A 20,670-nucleotide genomic window follows, 5' to 3' on the forward strand; every position below is an offset into this window, starting at 1 on the left:
TGTCCCTGATTCGGAGCAATGTCCCTCTGTCCCTCATACCTCTTCATTTGTCCCTCATTTTGGTCTGATCTATTAAGATGTATATAAAATTTATTTTTTATCTATCAAAAAGTGTTTCCCAGTGCTAAATCTTTCGTCTGATTTCTAAATTGTTGCATTTGTAATTTCCAAAAGCCAATATAAAGCAATAGTAGTCGTAAAAAAAAGCACTTGTGCATTTAACCAATCTTGTTTTTTTTGTGCACGTCTCCTTTAAGGGGGTGGGTCAAGAGGTGTGTCCTATGCTTGCATACTTTTGCTGATAGGTATCCCTTATTCCTATCTCAGAATGTTGGGAGGTATGGTTTATAGTATTCCTCCACCTCATTAAAAGCTTAAAGCGGAGGTCCACCCTAAAATGGACCTTCCGCTCAACGGAATCCTCCCCCCCTCCGGCGCCACAATTGGTACCTTTCAGGGGGGAGGGGGGTGCAGTTACCTGGATAATCCAGGTAAATGCACCCACTTCCGGGATAGCTCTCTGCGGAAAGGGGCGTAGATTACGCCCCCTTCCGCAAGTGCCCCGCTGCCTGCTGGGAAACACACAGATCCCAGAGGCAGCGGGGACCGTCCTTATTGCGCAGCGCAACTCGCGCATGCGCAGTAGGGAACCGGGAAATGAAGCCGAAAGGCGGCAGCACCCGAGTGACGATCTACAGATCGGCTTCGGGTGCCGACATCGCGGGCGCGCTGGACAGGTAAGTGTCACTATTTTAAAAGTCAGCAGCTGCAGTATTTGTAGCTGCTGGCTTTTAAAAAAAAAAAAAAAACGCGGAGTCCCGGTGGACTCCCGCTTTAAATGGTTTGGATACAGTTAAAAAAAAAAACTTACATCTATTTTCAAAAAAATGCCCAAGCAAGTAGATAAAACCTCTACCTAAAGCTAAAACTATTTACTAAGCGAGATCAGAATTTTGAGTAATACTCAGATTTGTCAACATTACCAGTAGAGGGCGCTAGTAATACAAACTTTCTCGTTTCACCAAAGAGCGTTTCCGTAAAGCTCTATGACAAAATTAGTTCTGCGTTAATATGGCGCCGGCCATTTTTGCTCAGGGCATCAATCCCGCACGTGTAGTAAGCAAACGATGCTACAGCAGAGGGCGCTACTAAAAAAAACATGCCAAGAGTGATTTCCCGATCGTTAATATCCGTTGTAATTCTTCACGAACATTTTGGGGAGAGGGCAATGTCGGCAGCGGCGTTCTCGGGTTGCCAAGCAACCCTAAACCCGCCCCCTCCTCTAGTCAGAGGCTGAACAATATGGCGGCAGCGGCGCCACCACCACCACCGGCAGCAGGTAATGTGGATGTGCAGTAAGTGCTCATTGTTTACATAGAAGCTTCTTCATGGTGTTCCCTCCTCTGATGGTTCGGTAACACTACAGCAGGCGACATTGAAACGTAAAGGCAAAAGGGGCCCCTATTGACGCGAATGGACAAGTTCGACAGATGGTTGTGCTTGCAGCTTGACATTTAAATTTGCCAAAGTGCAAAACACCACAGCATGCAAAACCCCCTCTGGCTGTATGGCTGCGTTTAAGAGTGTGGTAAAACTGCATCTTTAAAGTGGTTGTAAACCCACTTTAAAAACAAAAAGTAAACACCTGCAAGACAAAGGCATAATGAGCTAGTATGCTTAGCATACTAGCTCATTATTTAATACTCACCTGAGATCGAAGCCCTCGCTGCGGTGCCCCGTACACCGCTTCGGCGGCTGACGTTACTCCCGGGGGTTACTTCTGGGTATCGCGGCTCTGGCCAATCACACCCCCATGCATGCGCACGGTAACGGCACACTCACTGAAGCAACGCCACACATGTGCCCTTGCTTCAGTTTGTGTCAGTGCGCATGTGCCGATGATATCGGCACATGCAAATACAGGAGATATCTCCTAAACCGTGTAGTTTTAGGAGATATCCGGGGTAGGATTAGATAATAACTAACTACTATCTAATAGATAGTAGTTAGTGATTAGATTAGCTAATATATGTAGTGGTACCTGCTTAAAAGAAGTTTTGAATGAGGACAGGTGTTGTCATTTTTTCTGGGACCCATGAAAAAAACGAACCCCGTCACTTCCGGTGCGGCTCCGTCACTGAAACAGCTGACGGCGGCCCTTTACCGCGCATGCGCCACTTCAATGCTATTAACAGCGCATGCGCAGGATATTCCTTTAGCGAAAAATTATGGACTCAAGTGGGCAGAGACTTGCGGGCGGAGCTGGACAGATGGTTAGAACATCAGCAGCCCCCCGCCCACCCCACTAACATGCCCCCGAATCGCGCATGCGCGGGATATTTGTTTACTGGTCGAGAAAAATTATGGACGCAAGTGCTATTAACAGCACATGCGCGGGATATTTGTTTAGCGGTTGAGAAAAATTATGGACTCAAGCGGGCGGAGACTTACTGGGAGGGAGAGATGGAGCTTGGAGAGGGGAGCGGGGCCCCGTGCATAGCACTGACTACATGTAGAGTACTTTCTGGGCACAGTGAGGCGTATTTATTGGCAGAACAATGTACTGTACATGTAGTCAGTGCTATGCACGGGGCCCCACCCCCCCTCTCCAAGCTACGCTCTATCTCTCCTTCCCAGCAAGTCTCCGCCCGCTTGAGTCCATAATTTTTCTCGACCGCTAAACAAATATCCCGCACATGCATTGTTAATAGCAGCTTGCGTCCATAATTTTTCTCGACAAGTAAACAAATATCCCGCGCATGCGCGATTCGGGGGCATGTTAATTGGGTGGGCGGGGCTGCTGCTGATGTTCTAACCATCTATCTCCGCCCGCTTGAGTCCATCATTTTTGTCCACCGCTAAAGAAATATCCTGCGCATGCGCTGTAAATGGCATTGAAGTGGAGCATGCGCGTCAGCTGTTTCAGTGACGGAGCCGCACCAGAAGTGACGGGGTTAGTTTTTTTTTCATGGGTCGCAGAAAAATTTACAACCCAGGCAAGGCATCCAGCGGGACTTCTCCAGAATTCACTTGGGCTGACACAGGCTGAACAACTTGGGATGGGGGTGACGTCAGCGCGCAGCTCGCCGCCGCCGGGTGTGTCAAGATGGCCGCCATCTCCGGGGGTAGGCCGAAGCCGCGGTCTTTCCTAAGGCCGCTGCCACAGACCGCTCCACAGATCGCATGGTGCGGACCAACTAATCGATAATGAAAATCGTTGACAACGGTTTTCATTATCGATTGTTATCGATAATGTCGATTAATCGTTTCAGCCCTAGTTAGCACAAAAGTTATGGCGTCTACAAAATCGGGGGATCATTTTATGGCATTTTTATTAATACATTTTTTTTTTACTAGTAATGGTGGCGATCAGCGATTTTATTTATTTATTTATTTTATTTTTTTTGAGGGTATTTACATCCAAATCAGGTGAACAGTGTAGGAATTACAACAGTTTTTATACTGTATGTGCCTCCCACTTTTTAAGGGACCAAAAGTAATCTGACAGATTAACAATCATCCATCAAACTTTCACTTTTTAATACTTGGTTGCAAATTCTTTGCAGTCAATTACAGCCTGAAGTCTGGAACGCATAGACATCACCAGACACTGGGTTTCATCCCTGGTGATGCTCTTCCAGACCTCTGCAACTGTCTTCAGTTTCTGCTTGTTCTTGGGACATTTTGCCTTCAGTTTTGTCTTCAGGAAGTGAAATGCATGCTCAATCGGATTCAGGTCAGGTGATTGACTTGGCCATTGAATAACATTCCCCTTCTTTCCCTTAACCACTAGAGATCCGCGCGATAGCCAAATGACGGCTACAGCGCGGACCACCTTTGCCAGGACTACGTCTATTGACGTCGTCCCGTGCACGAGCGGCCTGCACGCCCTGTGATCGGCGAGTCTATGAGACTCGCCTGATCACGGATCCGAGCAAGGGGTCGATCCCGACCCCTTACCACGTGATCAGCTGTCAGCCAATGACAGCTGATCATGTGATACAACGGAGCCGGTAATCGGCTATTTTTCCTCGCGAGGAGAAGAAAAAAGAGCCGATCACCGGCGGCCGTGATCGGGACTGATCACGGCCAGCTTACTAGTGCCCACCTGCCCCCTGCCAGTGCCACCTCAGGAATAAATAAGTGCCACCCATCAGTGCCCACAATCTGCCTCAACAACGGTGCTGCACCCCAGTGCCACATATCCATGCCCATCAGTGTCATCTACCAGTGCCCAGCAGTGCCACCTATCAGAGCCACCTATCAGTGCCCATCAGTCCCATCTATCAGTGGTACCTATCAGTGCCACCTTATCTGTGCCCATCAGTGCCACCTTATCTGTGCCCATCAGTGCCGCCTTATCTGTGCCTGTCAGTGCCGCCTTATCTGTGCCTATTAGTGCCGCCTTAACTATGCCTATCAGTGACCACCAGTGCCGCCTCATCAGCGCACTTCAATGAAGGAGAAAAATGACCTGTTTGCAAAATTTTATAACAAACTATTAAACATGATTTTTTTATTTTTTTTTATTTTGCATCTTTTTTGTTTGTTTAGCAAAAAATAAAACTCCCAGCTGTTAAATACCACCAAAAGAAAGGTCTATTTGTGGGGAAAAAAATGATAAAAATTTAATTTGGGTACAGTGTTGTATGCCCACGCAATTGTCATTCAAAGTGCATCAGCGCTGAAAATTGGTCTGGGCAGGAGGGGGGTTTAATGGCCTAGTAAGCAAGTGGTTAAACTCTTTGATTGCTTTCGCAGTATGCTTCGGGTCATTGTCCATCTGCACTGTGAAGTGCCGTCCAATGAGTTCTGAAGCATTTTGCTGAATATGAGCAGATAATGTTGCCCGAAACACTTCAGAATCCATCCTGCTGCTTTTGTCAGCAGTCACATCATCAATAAATATAAGAGAACCAGTTCCACTGGCAGCCATACATGCCCACGCCTTGACACTACCACCACCATGCTTCACTGATGAGGTGGTATGCTTTGGATCATGAGCAGTTCCTTTCCTTCTCCATACACTTCTCTTCCCATCACTCTGGTACAAGTTGATCTTGGTCTCGTTTGTCCATAGGATGATGTTCCAGAACTGTGAAGGCTTTTTTTAGATGTTGTTTGGCAAACTCTAATCTGGCTTTCCTGTTTTTTGAGGCTCACCAATGGTTTACAGACAGCGTGTGAGGAGGGAGAGATGAACGGCTGCAGCGGTCATAAAAAAAACAGTGCCATTTTTCATCAGTGCCACCCGTCAGTGTCACGTGTCATCAATGCCACGTATTAGTGCCATCTGTCATAATTGTCACGTGTCATCGGTGCCACGTATAAGTGCCATCTGTCATCAGTGCCACATATTAGTGCCATCTGTCATCAGTGCCCCATATTAGTGGTATCTGTCATCAGTGCCACGTATCAGTGCCATCTGCATCAGTGCCATTGTCCTGGTGCTCCAGGGCCTTCAAAAGTGTAATAGGTAGTCAACAATTTAGATGTGTAATTTATGCTCCTAGAACACATGATGGCGCTCCCTGCATTTTGGGCCTCTCTAAGTGGCCAAGCTGTGAAAAAGTCCCACACATGTGGTATTGTAATACTCAGGAGGAGTAGCAGAATTTATTTTGGGGTGTCATTTGTGGTATACACATGCCATGTGAGAGAAATAACCTATTACAATGACAATTTTGTGGGGAAAAAAAATTCTTCATTTTGCAAAGAATTGTGGGAAAAAATGACAAGATCAAAAAGCTCACCATGCCTCTTTACTACCGTAAATACCTTGGAATGTCTACTTTCAAAAAGGGGTAATTTGGGGGGTATTTGTACTTTCCTGACTTGTTCGGGTCACAAGAAATGAGATCGGCCACCAATACATCAGATGTGATCAATTTTGAATGATTCGCACCGCAGCTTGTAGACTCTAACTTTCACAAAGACCAAATAATATCCACTAATTTGGGTTATTTTTACCAAAGATATGTAGCAGTATAAATTGTGGCCAAAATTTATGAAGAAAAATTTATAATTTCCATAATTTTATCAGAGAAACAAAGAAAAATTCGTTTTTTCCCCCCCAAAATTTTAGGTCTTTTTTCATTTATAGCGCAAAAAATAAAAAAAACAGAGATGATCAAATACCACCAAAAGAAAGCTCTATTTGTGGGGAAAAAAGGAGAAGAAATTAATTTGTGTACAGTGTTACATGACTGAGTAATTGTCATTCAAAGTGTGAGAGCACCGAAAGCTGAAAAATGGTCTGGGCAGGAGGAGTGTTTAAGTCCCAGTAGGCAAGCGGTTAAAGGAGTTGTAAAGGTAAATGTTTTTTCACCTTAATGCATACAATCTATGCATTAAGGTGAAGAAACATCTGACAGTGCCTGCGCCCCCAGCCCCCCCGTTTTACTTACCTCACCCCTCGAAAGTCCCGCGCTCGTCCCCCGACGTCCTTTCCACCGTTCAGCCTGGTCGCTGATTGGCTGGAGTGGATGGATGGAAAGCAGCGCAACCATTGGCTCGCGCTGCTGTCAATCACATCCACTGACGTGGAGCGCCGGGGCCGTGTGATACAGTGAGCGGCTATAGCCGCCAAGTGTATCACGGGAGCGCGCCCGCAGATGCTTCTCACCATGTGAGGGAGCTCGCATGAACGTGAGAAGCACCTGCGGGAGGAAGCCGAGACAGCCGCCGAGGGACCCCAGAAGAGCAGGTTCGGGGCCACTCTGTGCAAAACGAGCTGCACAGTGGAGGTAAGTATAACATGTTTGTTATTTAAAAAAAAAAAAAAAAAAAATTCACTTTACAATCCCTTTAAGGATGTTCCAAACAGTTGATTTAGCCACACCTAATGTTTTTGCGATCTCTCTGATGGGTTTGATTTTCTCATAGTGAGAGTTGACGGCAACAGATTCCAAATGCAAATGGCACACTTGAATTCTGGACCTTTTATCTGATCCTTGTAAATGGGATAATGAGGGAATAACACACACCTGCCCATGGAACAGCTGAGCAGCCAATTGTCCCATTACTTTTGGTCCCTTAAAAAGTGGGAGGCACATATACAACCTGTTGTAATTCCTACACCGTTCACCTGATTTGGATGTAAATACCCTCAAATTTAGGCTGGGTTCACACTGCTGCGGCTGGGAGACCCGGATGCGATTCGCACCGCACTGCAGTGCAAATTGCATCCGATCTCTGTGCGATCCGAGTTCAGCCATACAGATAGTATGGCTGAATTTGCATCGCACCCGCCCCAAACTCTCACAGGACCCTTTTTTTGGTCCGCAGCAGAATCGGCTCGCATGGGTGTTCACACCATGCGATCCGATTCCTGTCCGAGTTTGCAGATCGCACTGCGATATGCGAACTGATCTGGGGGTGTCATTAACGTTTCACTGACACTCCCAGCAGTTCGCATAGGGCAGTGTGAACTGCCGCCGGGAGGCGGATTCGCGGCGTTCCCGCATCGCTTCAGTGTGAACCCAGCCTAAAGCTGAAAGTCTGCCGTTAAAGCGGAGGTCCACCCTAAAGTGGACCTTCCGCTCATCGGAACCCTCCCCCCCTCCGGTGCCACAATCGGCACCTTTCAGGGGGGAGGGGGGGGCAGTTACCTGGATAATCCAGGTAACTGCACCCACTTCCGGGACAGCTCTCTGCGGAAAGGGACGTAACTTACGCCCCTTTCCGCAAGTGCCCGCTGCCTGCTGGGAAACACACAGCTCCCAGAGGCAGCGGGGAGCGTCCTTATTGCGCAGCGCAATTCGCGCATGCGCAGTAGGGAACCGGGAAATGAAGCCGAAAGGCTCCATTTCCTGATTCCCATACCCAAGATGGCGGCGGCAGGACCCGACAGACGACCTAGCGATCGGCTTCGGGTGCCGACATCGCGGGCGCGCTGGACAGGTAAGTGTCACTATTTTAAAAGTCAGCAGCTGCAGTATTTGTAGCTGCTGGCTTTAAAAAAAAAAAAAAAAAACGCGGAGTCCCGGTGGACTCCCGCTTTAAAGCACATCTTGTTTAGTTTCAAATACATTGTGGTGGTGTATAGAGCCAAAAATATTACAATTGTGTTGATGTCCCAATATTTATGGACCTGACTGTACATTAGCATTTTTCCGGTATACCCACGATCACACTCACTGCGGTGGGCACGTGTGCCCGCAAACCGCTTCTTAAAGGGCAACGTACAGGTATGTTAATCTGCCTGTACATGCCCTTCTGCCGACGTATATCAGCGTGAGCCGGTTGGCAAGACTGGAGCCAGAATTATTGTTGGTTCATAGGGGATCTAGTACTTATTTTGCTCACTGAACTGCAACTCAATTTATAACATATGTATCATGTTTTTGTTTCTGGATTTTTGGTTGATATTCTGTCTCTATCATTTAAAATACACATATGCTAACAATTATAGACCCTTCATTTCTTTGTAAGTGGGCAAACTTACAAAATCAGCAGGGGATCAAATAATTATTTTCCCCATTGTATGATGCAGTCTGTCCGTAGCATTAGCAAAGCCGACTTTGTTTGTCAGCGTCCCCCAGTAATAGATTTTTAACTGCCCTTATGTCAAAGTTTGACATGTGACTCTGTCTTTACAGCTGCTGCATCTGCATTCACCCCTATAAGCTGCCTGCGTGCAGCCTGGGATGGATGCAGGTACAATAATATAGGGAGCCTGCACGCAAGACAGGTGTCGGCGCCCATCTGAAAAAAAGAAGCTGTCCAACAAAACAGAGGTGCGTACAAAGAGCCAAAAAAACAACAGCTACAACCTGCAGCTACAGGGATAGAATTCAGGATATGTACACATTTTCAAAGTAAGAAAAATATGTTGGCAATAATAATGCAATATATTGTACAGGTGATGAATGCTCTTTATTAATACTTAAAAGAGAAGTATGGGATTAGAAAGAAATAAACAATCATACTTACCCAGATGACTGCAGCACTGATCCAAGTTGCATCAATCCCCCACTACCTCTAAAGCCCCATACACACTATCAGATTTTCTGCAGATTTTTTTCCTTCAGATTTACCGAAACCATGTAGTGCAAGGGCCTGTCTGATTGCATACAAATTGAAACTCCTAAGGTTTGACCTCATATTACTGTATTTATCGGCATATAACCCGCACCCCAAGTTTAGGAGGGAATTTAAAAGAAAAAAACTTTTCGGAGGGAAGTTTAAGGAAAAAAAACCTTACATTTAAATGCCCATCAATGCAGCCTTGTCAGTGTCATTTGCAGCCTTGTCAGTGTCATTTGCAGCCTTGTCAGTGTCATTTGCAGCCTTGTCAGTGTCATTTGCAGCCTTGTCAGTGTCATTTGCAGCCTTGTCAGTGTCATTTGCAGCCTTGTCAGTGTCATTTGCAGCCTTGCATTTAGCCTTGTCAGTCATTTGCAGTTTTGTCTGTGGCTTTGCCATTTAAAAATGGTGCCGCCGAGATACAGAACGGATGTCCTGTGCATCTCGGCGGCGCTCGGTAGTTCTCGGCGGCTTTCGGGTATTTTCGGCCATTCTCGGCTATTTTCGCCCGTTCTCGCCTATTTTCGGCCACACTCGGCCGTTCTCGTCGGCTTTTGGCTTTCCGAAAGCCGTCGAACGGCCGAAAATACCCTGAAGCCACAGAGAGCGACAGGGTTAAAAATAGTGGGGGGGTTGGCACATAACACGCACCCCCAATTTCCCCCTGATTTTAGGGGGAAAGGGTGCGTTTTATACGCCAATAAATACGGTATATGGTTTTGGTAAATCTGATGGTAAAACTCAGCAGAAAAACGGATAGTGTGTATGGGGCATAAGACCACTAATCACTCAGCACTAGACTTGGGGGTGGGGAACGGCTGGCTCAAGCTCTCAGCAGCTTGCTGAAAGGCGGAGCCAGCTGCCGGTCCAGGCTTCTGGGCAGATACCGACTATATGAAGCCCAACTCCAGGAAAATTACAGCCCTGCTGCAAGAGTTAGTTGCTTTGTTTTTGTTTAGGAGAGAGGGGAAAAACTTTGCCTTGCATTTTTGGATGGCATGTGTTCACAAACAATGATTTTTAGAAGTATTCCTGTGCTCATACAGTGATGTCCTTCACAATCATGTCTGTTTTTAATGCAGTGTAGTCTGAGGGTTTGAAGATCACGGGCATCCAATATTTTGTGTTTCAACCTTGTCCCCTGCACAGAGATTTCTCCAGATTCTCAGAATCTGTGGATGATATTATGTACTATAGATGATCATATACTTAGTCTTTGTCATTTTACATTGAGGAACATTTTTCTGACGTTTTTTAGATACAGTTTTTCATACTCGTGAACCTCTACCCATCTTTACGTCTGAGACATTTTGACTTTTTTTTTTTTTTTTTTGAATTCCGAACAAATTTTCAAAAATCCAGAAATTTTATGCGTTTTGTAATCTGATGGTACTACCATTGATTTAGAATTCCACCAACCCAAGCCTTCAATTTCACCTTTCAAATTTCATGGCCGGGAATCTTCTTTTCTTTCCAGGTCACAGCTCATGCACATTTTCTTTTTCAATTATATTTCTCACACAATTCTCCCAACATTGATAAGAAATTTGTTTTTAAAAAAAATTCCAACATGCCCGATCACCCAAATTTAATGGCCGCGTGAAAATCAACCATTGCTGCGGCCTACTAATGGTGCGAAATTAGAATGAAAATTCATAATTATGATTCTTGAAAGAAAATTCGTTCAGAATTCAACCCATGTATGGCCGGTGTCCTATCATATACTGTCCCCCATCGGATAGTGTCCGCTGTGTACTGCGCAGTACACAGCACACACAGATTCCGAAAATACCCGAAGATGGACATCCCCACCATCCAAGTGGACATAGAGTTGGAATATAAAAGAGCCGAGCGAAGCGAGCCCGCGAGGGGCCCTCTAATTTTCCCAACCCTATGTCCGCTTGGATGGTGGGGCTACCACCTCCACTCACGGCGCAAGCGTCGTTCATCTTCGTAGATTTTCCGAAGCTTCGTCCGCATGCGCAGTACGGGGCGGACACTATATGATGGCAGGACACTATCTGTCAGAACACCGGCTTTATTGGCCAGATCAGGTGTAAATAAATAAATAAAAAAAGTCTAACAAAAATAATGTAGCTATCACATCTATGAATTGGTAAGCTGCAAAATAATCAATGTTTTCTTTTGGGTTTAATACTGCTTTAAAGTGGTTCTAAAGTCATTCCTTTTTTTTTTTTTTTTTTTTTTTTAAACCTTAACCCCTTTTACGTCTAAGGGTAGAACAAATCTTAATGCCTAAGCATATTTCTTTTTAACCACTTCAATACAGGGCATTTATACACCCTTCCTTCCCAGACCAATTTTTAGCTTTCAGCGTTCTCACATTTTGAATGGTAATTACTCATTATGCAAGACTGTACCAAAAAAATTTTTTTATCATTTTTTTTCATACAAATAGAGATTTCTTTTGGTGGTATTTAATCACCACTGGGTTTTTTTATTTTTTGCGACATAAGTGAAAAAAGAGCGAAAATTTTAGGAAAAAAACACACTTTTTGTTTAGTTTTTTTTTTAGTTTCTATGATAACATTTTGCAAATAAGTCATTTTTGTTCATAAATTTTGGCCAAAATTTATACTGCTACATCTCTTTGGTAAAAATAACCCAAATTAGTGGATATTATTTAGTCTCTTTGAAAGTTAGAGTCTACAATCTATGGTGCAAATCATTGAAAATTGATCACACCTGATGCACTGATCTCACTTCTTGAGGCTCTGAAATGTCAGGAAAGTACAAATACCCCCCCCCCCCCAAATGACCCCTTTTTGAAAAGTAGACAGTCCAAGGTATTTAGTAAGAGGCATGGTGAGTTTTTTGAAGTTGTAATTTTTTTTCCCACAATTCTTGGGAAAAATAATTTTTTATTTTTTTTTTTTATTTACAAAATTGTCATAATAACAAGTTATTTCTCACACACGGCATATGCATACTTCCAATTACACCCCAAAATACATTCTGCAACTCTTCCTGAGTATGCCGATACCACTCGGGACTTGTATACAGCCTGGCCACACAGAGAGGTCCAGCAGGCAGGGAGCACCGTCAGGGGTTCTAGGAGCAGAAATGACACCTATTACATTTGTGAAGGCCCTGGAGCACCAGGACAATGGAATTGCCCAATAACACACCAAAGTATATTCTATGAAGCATTATGAGTCTTTTGAACAGTTCATTTTTTTTTTACACAAATCTTCAGAAAACATGGAAAGAAAATGAAAATTATTTTTTTTTTTTACACAAAGTTGTCCATTTATAAGATTTTATATATATATATATATATATATATATATATAAATCTATATCTCAAAAATTACACCCCAAAACACATTCTGCTACTCCTCCTGAGTATGGCGATACCACATGTGTGAGACTTACACAGCCTGGCCATATAATGAGGCCCAACATTGAAGTAGTACCTTCAGGCGTTCTAGGAGCATAAATTACACATCTCATTTCATTCCTACCTATCACAGTTTTGAATGTCATGGAGCACCAGCACAATGGAATTATCCCCAAAATTACCCCATGGGCTGGTGACAGGTACTCGGGTACTTGGATGGGCTGGTGACAGGTACTTGGGTACTCCTCTTTATTAGGGGGGGTGGGTAATCAGTGTGTTTGGTGTGTACACTAAGCGGTAACGAGATGTTACCGCAATCTCCTTCTCACAGCGGCAAAATACCAAGGACCTGTGACCAGGTTAAGGTGCCTGAGTTCTTCACCCGTGCCCTCTGTTCCCTAAGGGACTGTTAATTGAGAGTTCTTACTGCAAAATAAAACCTTTTAAAGAGGACTTTATCTGTGTCAGTGTTCAAATCGTTGAGTATCAACCCTGGGAACCCCTAGAAGCGGAAGAGCAGGCCAAGAGAAGGTAACTGGTAAACTCATAAAGTCAAGGCCGCCCTGCAACAGGTTATGGCCGCTACATGTATGTTATTTGTTGTTTGTACCCGTAGTACAGCCAGAAACAATAGTGCACTTCTTTTTTTTTTTTTTTTTCATCTTACCTAAAACACACTGAGAATAAATGTCACTAATGCCAATTTAAAAAAAAATTCCTGCCCAAAATATACTGACCCTGACTTTTGACCCAAGCACTAACTCTGGCACTGACCTAGATCAAACCTTGATCTAGGTATTTTTTTTTCTTTTTTTCTTTTATACACATTTTTTTTCCCCTCTGCCTCTCCATTCAGAGAGAGAGAAACAGGACTGGGGTTCACAATGACCGATCACTGTGGTAGCCAATCAGAGGCTACCACAGCAATTAGGTGACCCGGAGTCGGGAGTTCCAGGTCCTGATCGTAAGCACAGGGCTAGGGTTCTCGGCGACCCCAGTCTCTGTGCTGGGAGCGCGCTGTGCGGAGGGTTCCCACCACATAGGGAGATAAGCATACAATTCTGTGAAAAAGTATTTGCTCCCTTTCTGATTTATATTTATTTTTTATTTTTTGCATATTAGTCACACTTAACCGCTTCAGCCCCGGACCATTTTGTTGGCCAAATACCAGAGCACATTTTGCAATTCGGCACTGACTGCTTTAACTGACAATTGCGTGGTCTTGCGACGTGGCGTCCTCCCCCGCCCCACAAATAGAGCTTTCTTTTGGTGGTATTTGATCACCCCTGCGGTTTTTATTTTTTGAGCTATAAACAAAAATAGAGCGACAATTTTGAAAAAAAAGCATTATTTTTTACTTTTTGCTATAATAAATATCCCCCAAAAATATATAAAAAGAAAATTTCCTTAGTTTAGGCCAATATGTATTCTTCTACATATTTTTGGTAAAAAATATCGCAATAAGCATTTGATTGGTTTGCGCAAAAGTTATAGCGTCTACATAAAGTGGTTTGTTTTATGGCATTTTTATTATTAAATTATTTTTTCTTTTACTAGTAATGGTGGCGATCTGCGTTTTTTTTTTTTTTTTTTTTATTTATTTTTTTTTTTTATTGGGACTGCGACATTATGGCGGACACGTCGGACAATTTTGACACATTTTTGGGACCATTGTCATTTTTACAGCGATCAGTGCTATAAAATTGCACTGATTACTGTAAGAATGGCAGTGAAGGGGTTAACCATTAGGGGGCTAGGGAGGGGTTAAGTGTGTCCTGGGGCGTGATCTTAACTGTGGAAGGGCGTGGCTACGAATGACACTTCACTGATCACCACTCACCGATCACAGGTAGCTATGATCAGTGGCACTAGGCAGAATGGGGAGATGTTTACATTAGCATCTCCCCGTTTTTTCAGCTCCGTAAGAGGATCGTGGGTATCCCCGTGGACATTGAGTCCACGGGACTCGCAATCCTACTCATGGAGCTCCCGGTAGGGTTGAGGGGTGCGCACACGACGACTTATTCGAAGGGATGTACCTGTACACCCATTTGCCCAGCCGTGCCATTCTGCTGACATAAATCTACATGCGGTGGTCAGCAAGTGGTTAAATGACTCAAATCCAGATTAATTTATTAAGGCAGAAAAGCTGTCCAAACCTGCCTGGCTTTATGTGAAAAAGTAGTTGCCCCTAAACCTAATAATTGGTTGTGCCACCCTTGGCGCAACAACTGCAATCAACCGTTTGCGATAACTGGCAATGAGTCTTTCGCATTGCTGGGTAGCAATTTTGTCCCACTCTTCTTTGCAGAATTGTGTTAATTCAGCCACATTGGAGGGTTTTCCAGCAATGACGGTCTGTGTAAGGTCATGATACAGCATCTCAATTGGATTTAAGTCCGGGATTGGACTAGGCTACTCCAAAACCTAAATTTTGGTTTGTTTGAACCATTTGGAGGTGGACTTGCTGTTGTGTTTTAGATCATTGTCCTGCTGCATAACCCAAGTGCACTTGAGCTTGAGGTCACAAACTGATGGCCGGACATTCTCCTTTAGGATTTTCTGGTAGTGCTCAGATTTCTTGTTTCCATCGATTAGGCTGGGTTCACACTGCTGCTGTGACGAGATTGGATGTGATTCGCACCGCAGTGCAAATCACATCCGATCTCTGTGTGATGTGAGTTCAGCCATACAGATAGTATGGCTGAATTTGCATCGCATTCGGCCCAAACTCGCACAGGACCCTTTTTTTGGTCCGCAGCAGAATCGGATCGCATGGGTGTTCACACCATGCCATATGATTCCTGTCCAAGTTTGCAGATCGCACTGCGATATGCGAACTGATCTGGGGGTGTCATTAACATTTCACTGACACTCCCAGCAGTTCGCATAGGGCAGTGTGAACTGCCGCCGGGAGGTATGCGATGCGGGAACCCGCAGCGGATTCGCAGCAGTGTGAACCCAGCCGTATGGATGGTCCTAAAGCTGCAAAGCAGCCCCAGACCATCACGCTACCACCACCATGTCTGACTGTTGGTATGATGTTCTTCTTATGAAATGCTGTATTAGTTTTATGCCAGATGTAACGGGACACACACCTTCCAAAAAGTTAAAATTTTGTCTCATTAGTCCACAGAATATTTGGCAAAAATTTTTGGGGATAATCAAGATTTTTGGTAAATGTGAGATACGCCTTTGTGTTCTTTTTGGTCAGCAGTTTCTTTGGTCTTGGAACTCTGCCATGGATGCCATTTTTGCCCAGTCTCTTTCTTATTGTTGAATCATGAATGCTGATCTTGCCTGAGGCAAGTGAGGCCTTCAGTTCTTTTAGATGTTGTTCTGGGTTCTTTTATGACCTCCTGGATGAGTCGTCGTCATTCTCTTGGAGTAATTCTTGTAGGTCAGCCACTCCTGGGAAGGTTCACCACTGTTCCACGTTATCTCCATTTGTGGATAATGGCTCTCCCTGTGGTTCACTGGAGTTCCAAAGCATTAGAAATGGCTTTAAAACCATTCCTAGACCAATACATGTTTGTTTCTAATCTGTTCTTGATTTTATTTTTTTATTTTTTATTTTTTTAGATTGTGGCATGTGTGGCTTTTTGTGATCTGTTAGTATGCTTCTCTTTGTCAGACAGCTTCTATTTATGTGATTTCTTGATTCAACAAGTCTGACAGTAATCAGGCCTGGGCGTGGCAAGTGAAGTTTAACTCCGCTTTCCAAAACATTGTGGTTAATCACAGTTCATTCATTATTCAGCATGGGAGGGGGCAATTACTTTTTGTCATAGGGCCAGGCAGGTTTGAACGGCTTTTTTACCCTTAATAAATGAAATAATTTAAAATCTACATCTTGGCTTTACTCTGGTTATCTTTGTGTAATATAAAAATTTGTTTGATCTGAATCATTTAAGTGTGAAAAATATGCAAAAAAATAAATAAATCAGGAAGGGGGCAAATACTTTTCTACAGCACTGTATATGTGGCCCCACTGCACTGGGCTTTTTTCAGTGGGGTCGCAAATATGCATACTGCCCTTTGTACTCGCAGCGCACCGCACAGCCCGGGTCCCATACTAACGAATATGTTTGTTTATATGTGTTATGTCGCCACTAGGGTACAAAACCTTTTAGTGTCTGTCCACCCCCCCACTCCCCTTTTATACTTACCTGAGTCCTGTATCGATCCAGAGCTGTGCTCTCCTATCTCCGCTCTCTCATAGACTTGACAATCACTTTGTGCTTGACGAATCAATACTTTAGTTTTAGTGGAAAAATAGAGTATTTATTAGATGTATTTGCGTGTTCTCCTGGTCTGGTAATATCGACCAATCCTCACTTCTGCTGCCCTGCCACTTTGACCTGGCAGTTAAATATGTATGGTGTTTTTGTGGTTTCAGTGATGGATCTCTTAACATTCCCTGATATAGCTAGAGTACATCTTGTGATATTACTATTGCATGACTGTTTTTATAGGTGCATTATGTACTTTTTTTTTTTTTTTCAAGTATTTCTGTAAACTTATTTGAGCAAAATGTCAACAGTATGAGTGATTTAATACAATAGACATGTTATATCATTAACATTCTTCTGTTTCTGTTAAATCTACTTGTGCAGCACTCAGCTACAAATATACTGCTATTAAGAGACGCAGGCTTCTCATTTTACGTCCATTAGCACACTGGTTCAACAACATGGGTTTTTATATACCGTAATATGTATATAATTCTCAAAGTAAAAAAAGGACTATCTCCTGTGTTAAGTGCAGAGTGTCTAATGACTTTATTTTTGATTCATTCTGCTTACTGAATGGGGCTCCGTTGCAGTTTGCCTGCTCATCGAGGAATCTGTCTGCTGATCCCCGCTAAGCAGGCAGATGGCTGGTCCGTTTTCCGCTCCACTTATGCAGAGTGGACACAGCCACTTCTTTATGGGCGGTCGGATATAAACTGACTGCCTTTCCATTTACACCCAAATGCCATCTGATCCGATCCTCCAGTTGGATGGGGTATGAATCCCCATCCGTCTGTTTTTAGTGGATCGGATGTCGGCAGGTGTCAGTAGACACATACCCAGACACCCACCGCTCCTTAGAGGAGACTGGAGAGTCAGATTTGGTCCCCCTGTCAGTTTTTGAGATGGGCCCAATTTTCCACTAGTTTGAAAGGAGCCTTAGTGATAATGGCCTTGGGGGTTTGTAGATTACCATTACTAAACATTTCTAAAGGTGCCTTTTTTGTAATTTTTAAGATAAGGGTGAAGTTTCTCTTTAGGTCAGCAGTAAGAATTCCTGATATAGGCTGGTCACATCCTAATCTCAAAACCGTACCAATACGTGAAATATTGATAATGCTTGATGTGGCAGGTTTCTATCGATTCAGCCATACTTGAGTTCATCCATTTATCACCCAAAGCCTAACAAATGTATTTAGGCACCTGACTAATCCCCTGTCACAATGCTCAGGCTCACTTTTCAATACTGTTCAGGGAATTTTCCTTCAGGATAAAACACCACAATACACAATGGCCCTGTTCTCTAGACTTTTAAGCCCTTGTACACATGGTTGGACATTTCAACAACCAAATCCGTCGGATTTTGTCCGGATTTTGCCCAAAGGATTTTGTCTGAAATTGTTGCATACACACAGTCGGACAAAGTTGTCAGAAAATCCGATCGTACTTAACGTGATGACGTTATTTCATTACGATGGGGCTACGTTCAGGCTAGTAGCCAATAGCTTTGGTCTAGGAATTTGATCTGAGCATGCGTGGCACTTTGTCCGATTGGAATTCTCTACACATGATCAAAGTCCGATCGGAGCATGTTGTCAGAAAGTTTTATAGACAAGTTGGAAAACTTGGTCTGTCGGATACTCCGATGGAGCCCACACACTGTCGGATTATCCGACAACACGGTCCTATCGGACATTGTCCATCGGAATATCCGACTGTGTGTACGAAGGCTAACACATGATGAAAGATAAAGAACATTGGGATATGTTTGGAGGAAGAAGGTAGTTAGGGGAAAGGTGAGAAATCCTTACTCCTAGTTCAAACATTATAGATTAGTGTATTGTTATTCTAAACATTTCAGGCTGTCTATAGAGTCCTGTGTATAATTTTGCTACAACGAACCACCTAAAAAGTTAGGAAATACATTTTCCTAACGATTATTAGATGTGACATTTTAGGACACCTTTGCGTGACAGTGGGAAAACAGACCTGCAGATTTTTGAAATGCAGTTTGGCATGTGCCATTCGGATGCAATTCTAAATAAATGGCAACAAAATGCACCACACAGCATACCTTGTGTTACTGTTGTGATAAAATGCACATTTCTACAATGCATAGGTCTGAAGGAGGCCTAAAGGCCAAACATTTTTTCAAATAACCTAATCCTAATGACCTTTATTCCCATTCTAACTAAAGTCCCCTTTTAGTGGGCAATATGGTCCACTTGATGCATCATATTGGGTAGCACTCAGTTGGAGAAGCCTCCCTGCAGGCTTACAAGTAGATAGCTTTTTCATTTGGGTCTACACTAAGCACCCCTGACAATACACCCCACACACAGTGTACCTTTCTGTCAGCTAGCAACTCTGACACTGCATACCCCAACATTGTTCCCTATTGTCACCTTTCCAGGGACATGCAGAAGAGTGGCAAGTTGAAGCCCTGAATTTCTGTGCTTTTCCACTTCCTCCTCATTCTGGTGACATCACCTCCTCCCCAATGCTGTGCATATTGTTTGTGGGTCAACGGGAAAGGAAGATGCACGTTTCTGGGTTAAAAGGGCAAAGGGAAGCCAAACACTGATTTTGGCCAGCAATTTTGTGTCTCAGCAAGTGACCCGATCTTTCCATGATCATCATGAGCTGGGCCAAACCAAGTGTCAGAGATCAAATTTTGAGACTCCACCTTACAGAGAAATCACAGAAATGCCTGCTATCCATCCACAACCTAAACACATCTGAAAGCGATCATTTCCTCTACATCACTTTCCCACTAAGCATTTTCCCCCTAGAAAAACAACACTTTCATGCACGTTTGACAAGCTTTCTTCTTTAAGTGTCAAAATGCTTTCGGTGCATTAATGAGCATTGCTTAAGTTTTCATTATCAACACATGTATGAACAAGCCCTTAGACCAGGGGTGTCAAACAAATCAGCATTATGGTTGCCCTCAAAGGGCCAGTTGTAGCTGAAAAACTATGTATGTAGAGTTCAGAAGCACACTACACACAAAGTGCATAATTTAGGGGTGTGCAACATACAGAGGGAAGGGTTTAGGAGTATGTGATTTACAGAGTTCAGGGGTGTGTTGTGTACACAGTTCAGGGTTGAGCAATGCACTACATACAGAGTGAAGGGTTTAGGGGTGAGCTACATACAAAGTGCAGTATTCAGAAGTGCGCTGTGTGCAGGGTTGAGGAGTGAGCTACATACAGTGTAGGGGTTAGGGGAGTGACTCTGGCTTCTGCAGCAATCCCCCCCCGCCTCTGCACTCATCTTCCTCCACTGCCCTCATCTCTCTGATTCGACTTTGGCATGCGACTTGTGCTCTGATGATCTTGAAGGGGAACTCCACGTCAAATAAAAAAAGAAAAATGGCATGGCTTCCCCCTCCAAGAGCATACCAGTCTGGTATGGATTTTAAGGGGAAACCCCACGCCGAAAACACAGCGTGGGGATCCCCCCCAACATCCATACCAGACCCTTATCCAAGCACACAGCCCGACAGGTCAGGAAAGGGGGTGGGGGCGAGCGAGTTCTACTGAACCGTACCAGGCGGCATGCCCTCAACATGGGGGGTGGATGCTTTGGGGCAGGAGGCCCTGTGCCCCCACACCCCAAAGTATCTTGTCTCCATGTTGATGAGGAATCTGGAAGCCCCCAGATCCCTACCCATTCACCTAAAAAAAAAAAAAAAAAAAAAACACATTACACGTGTTTTTAAAGTAATTTATTAAGCAGCTCTGTCGTCTCTTCCGATCTCTTCTCCCCACTCCAGCTCTTCTGCCGGTTCATCTCCCCTCACTGGGTCTTTTTCCCTGATGTCTTCTAACCCTCTGTGTAACACGTGTAATGTGTTTTATTTTTGACACTTTTAGGTGAATGGGTAGGGGTACAATGTGGGGGCCGAGATCTGGGGGCCCTCTTGTTAAAAGGGGCTTCCAGATTCCGTTAAGCCCCCTGCCCGCAGACACCAACAACAAACGGCTAGGGTTGTCCTCATCAACATGACAAGGTGCTTTGTGGTGGGGGGGGGCGCAGAAACCGGAG

General features: G+C 44.1%; 1 protein-coding gene across 2 annotated transcripts in view; it reads left to right on the plus strand.

Annotated features, from left to right (window-relative positions):
* The first annotated feature begins 1,177 nt into the window (after positions 1 to 1,177).
* Positions 1,178 to 20,670, plus strand: part of INIP (INTS3 and NABP interacting protein) — a 32,420-nt gene continuing 12,927 nt past the window's right edge. Inside the window, exon 1 of one of the 2 annotated variants that reach the window (XM_077475329.1) lies at positions 1,178 to 1,339. In XM_077475329.1, the coding sequence (XP_077331455.1) occupies positions 1,303 to 1,339 (37 nt within the window). In that variant the 5' untranslated portion in view covers positions 1,178 to 1,302. Of the gene's footprint in view, positions 1,356 to 20,670 lie in introns of both variants that reach the window. The other variant, XM_077475330.1, reaches the window with a different exon arrangement.

This window comes from Lithobates pipiens, unplaced genomic scaffold (genome assembly GCF_037356315.1).
Source record: "Lithobates pipiens isolate NorthernLeopardFrog02 unplaced genomic scaffold, aLitPip1_a1.2 Scaffold_13, whole genome shotgun sequence".
In the NCBI taxonomy this organism is placed as follows: domain Eukaryota; kingdom Metazoa; phylum Chordata; class Amphibia; order Anura; family Ranidae; genus Lithobates; species Lithobates pipiens.